Raw genomic sequence first — 2,229 nt, 5'->3', positions numbered from 1 at the left:
GTTTACTTCCACATTATTTTCCCCCATCATAGAAATGCAAGAGACATGGACAATCCAATAATTGAAATACTTCCTGTTCCCCCCAGATACTTATAATATCCAATTTTCTGTCAAAACCTTTTTTTCTAACCATTTTATCTGTATTCAGAAGCATCTTTGGTGTACTATGTTGGGCCCAACTTCTTTAAATTCTGCCTCGGTGATCCACATGTCCTGGAAGGCAGACAGGGATGCAAGAATAGAGCCTCCCATCCACACTGATAGTTTCCTTTCTGGGAGAGCTGTAACCTGCACGGGTGTATTGGCAGGTACCATATTTGCTATATCTTTAACTAGCCGCTTGTCTAAACCAGGGAAAGAGGTTGATCCCCCAGCAAGGATAATATTGGAGAAAAACGAATTCCTCAGATCTGTATCGCATTTCATTATGCTGCTGAAACACAACTTATCAATGCCAGGCGTATCAAGTTTCATAAGATGTGGAGAGAAGAGGGCCTCTGGACAATGAAAGAGCTGGTCATGGAGTTTGATCATCTTCCCATCAGGCAGTTGGTAAACTTTCTCTATAGACTCAGGATTCTTGGCCATTTCCTCTTCATAGTTCATTACCACATAACAAGAGGTTTCCTTAATGTCTGTGACAATCTTTCTGTCTGCAGCACTAAGCAGCATGATGCCATGGTCCTTCAACAGCATCATGAGGTAGTTGGTGAGGTCAAGGCCTGCCAGATCTAGCTGCTGGACACCATGAGGCAGACAGTAACCCTCGAAGATGGGCACACACTGGGTAACCCCAGCACCTGAATTCAGCACAAAGCCGGTTGTGAAGCCAGCGGCAAAGAGAGCCAGCACCCCTTGGATGCACATATAGAAGGCAGGAACCTGCAGATGCTCAAAAAACACTTCAGTGATCTGTTGCCGGTTCACCAGTGGGTTCAGCGCTGGCTCGGTAATCAAGACTGGGCCATCACAGGCCTTTAGCTTCAGGTTATGATCATAGATATGCTTCCACATGATCTCCATGTCTCCCCAAGAAGTAACCAGACCACGCTCCACTGGGTAGCTGTAGGAAAAGCAGTAAGATAAATGGCAGCGTTTTTGGTTTTTTTTTTTAAACAATGGCAGCTTTTCATTTCTCCAGCATCTATTCTCTTCAAGCTTGGATTAATCCCCATATTTATTACCAGTATCCCTTTGTGGGCAGTGACTGCCAGTCAGAAAATGTAACTGCCAGCAAAAGTTAGCATAGCTACTACCTTCCTCTGCAATTTTTGTTGCTTTCCATTTGTCCCCCCCCCCCTTTAGAAGACAATCTTTTTTAAAAAATTGGGAAATCTTTACATAATATAGTACAGTTTTATTATCAATTAACTGAAGAAACCCACATGATGAGGGTACTATGAATTAAGTGATATTCTTAATGAACTTGTATTTTATGAACGATAACTTTATTTATACACCCTTGGAGATTTGTGGCCTGCACTAGCAGGGTGAGACCTTCCTGTTCCCCGCTTCCTTATCCTCGCACCCTTGCGCCCCTCATCTGGACTTACCCTGCCCCCACGTGGGTCCTGCCTGCTGGGAGACGGCCATACCTGATGGACAGTGAGTTTCTCCTTTCCTGCGCCTCGTCGCCCACACACAGTTCCGGTGCGCCCTTGGCCACCCAGTTCTGGCCTTTGGCTCGGCCGATAATGTTCGGGTAGACAAACTGGGGTTCCCGCGAGCCAGCCAGTCCCGCCTTGATCATTCCCGAGCCGTTGTCGATCACCACTGGTAGCTGGTAGTAGCTCATACCGCCGCCGCCGCCGCCTCCCGTCGCCTGGCCACACCTGCCGCCCTGCCTGCGGGCTGTGCCAGGAGGGCGGACAGTGCGGGCCGCGGACTCTGGGCAGCGTTAACAGGCCCACAGCCTGGAACGTCGCGTCACAGAGGCCCTGGCCTAGCCCCACGAGGCCTGCGCCTGCAAGTGAGGGCAGGGGCCAGGGAGAGGCCTGGCCCATTGCCTCTCCAAAGTACTGCCCACCGATTGCATCTCACAGGGGGTGGGTCACTTGCCACCCCCTGGAATCCAGGGATACCAATATCAGGAAAACCCAACTTTCTTCCTTAACGATACAAATCTAACCCTTTACAAGTGGCTTTCTCTAATACCTCGATGAGCCATAAAAACAATTTTCTTTTCCAAAGCCTTTAAATTCTGCTTAATATGTATCTGTCCAGGGGCCT

The 2,229-nt window shown here is 48.4% G+C and overlaps 1 protein-coding gene across 1 annotated transcript; it reads right to left on the bottom strand.

Moving 5' to 3' along the window:
- Positions 1-26: 26 nt before the first annotated feature.
- On the bottom strand, positions 27-1,870 carry ACTRT3 (actin related protein T3). Its single transcript, XM_006744091.3, has 2 exons — positions 1,596-1,870; positions 27-1,063 (listed from the first exon to the last, which is right to left on the bottom strand). The coding sequence occupies exons 1-2, from the start codon at positions 1,793-1,795 to the stop codon at positions 145-147; spliced, it is 1,119 nt and encodes a 372-aa protein (XP_006744154.2). The 5' UTR covers positions 1,796-1,870; the 3' UTR covers positions 27-144.
- Positions 1,871-2,229: the final 359 nt, after the last annotated feature.

The sequence above is a fragment of the Leptonychotes weddellii genome, unplaced genomic scaffold (assembly GCF_054177405.1).
Source record: "Leptonychotes weddellii isolate Sample4059 unplaced genomic scaffold, ASM5417740v2 HiC_scaffold_24868, whole genome shotgun sequence".
In the NCBI taxonomy this organism is placed as follows: Eukaryota; Metazoa; Chordata; class Mammalia; order Carnivora; family Phocidae; genus Leptonychotes; species Leptonychotes weddellii.
Note: the sequence above shows the minus strand (reverse complement) of the source record. Positions and strands in the feature narration are given on the sequence as shown.

Bases quoted from the DNA above. Each gene is read 5' to 3' on its own strand.
- ACTRT3 (XM_006744091.3), bottom strand. From the start codon at position 1,795: ATGAGCTACTACCAGCTACCAGTGGTGATCGACAACGGCTCGGGAATG. The intron at 1,064-1,595 runs GTATGGCCGTCT...CTTTTCCTACAG, and splicing joins AGAAACTCACTGTCCATCAG to CTACCCAGTGGAGCGTGGTC.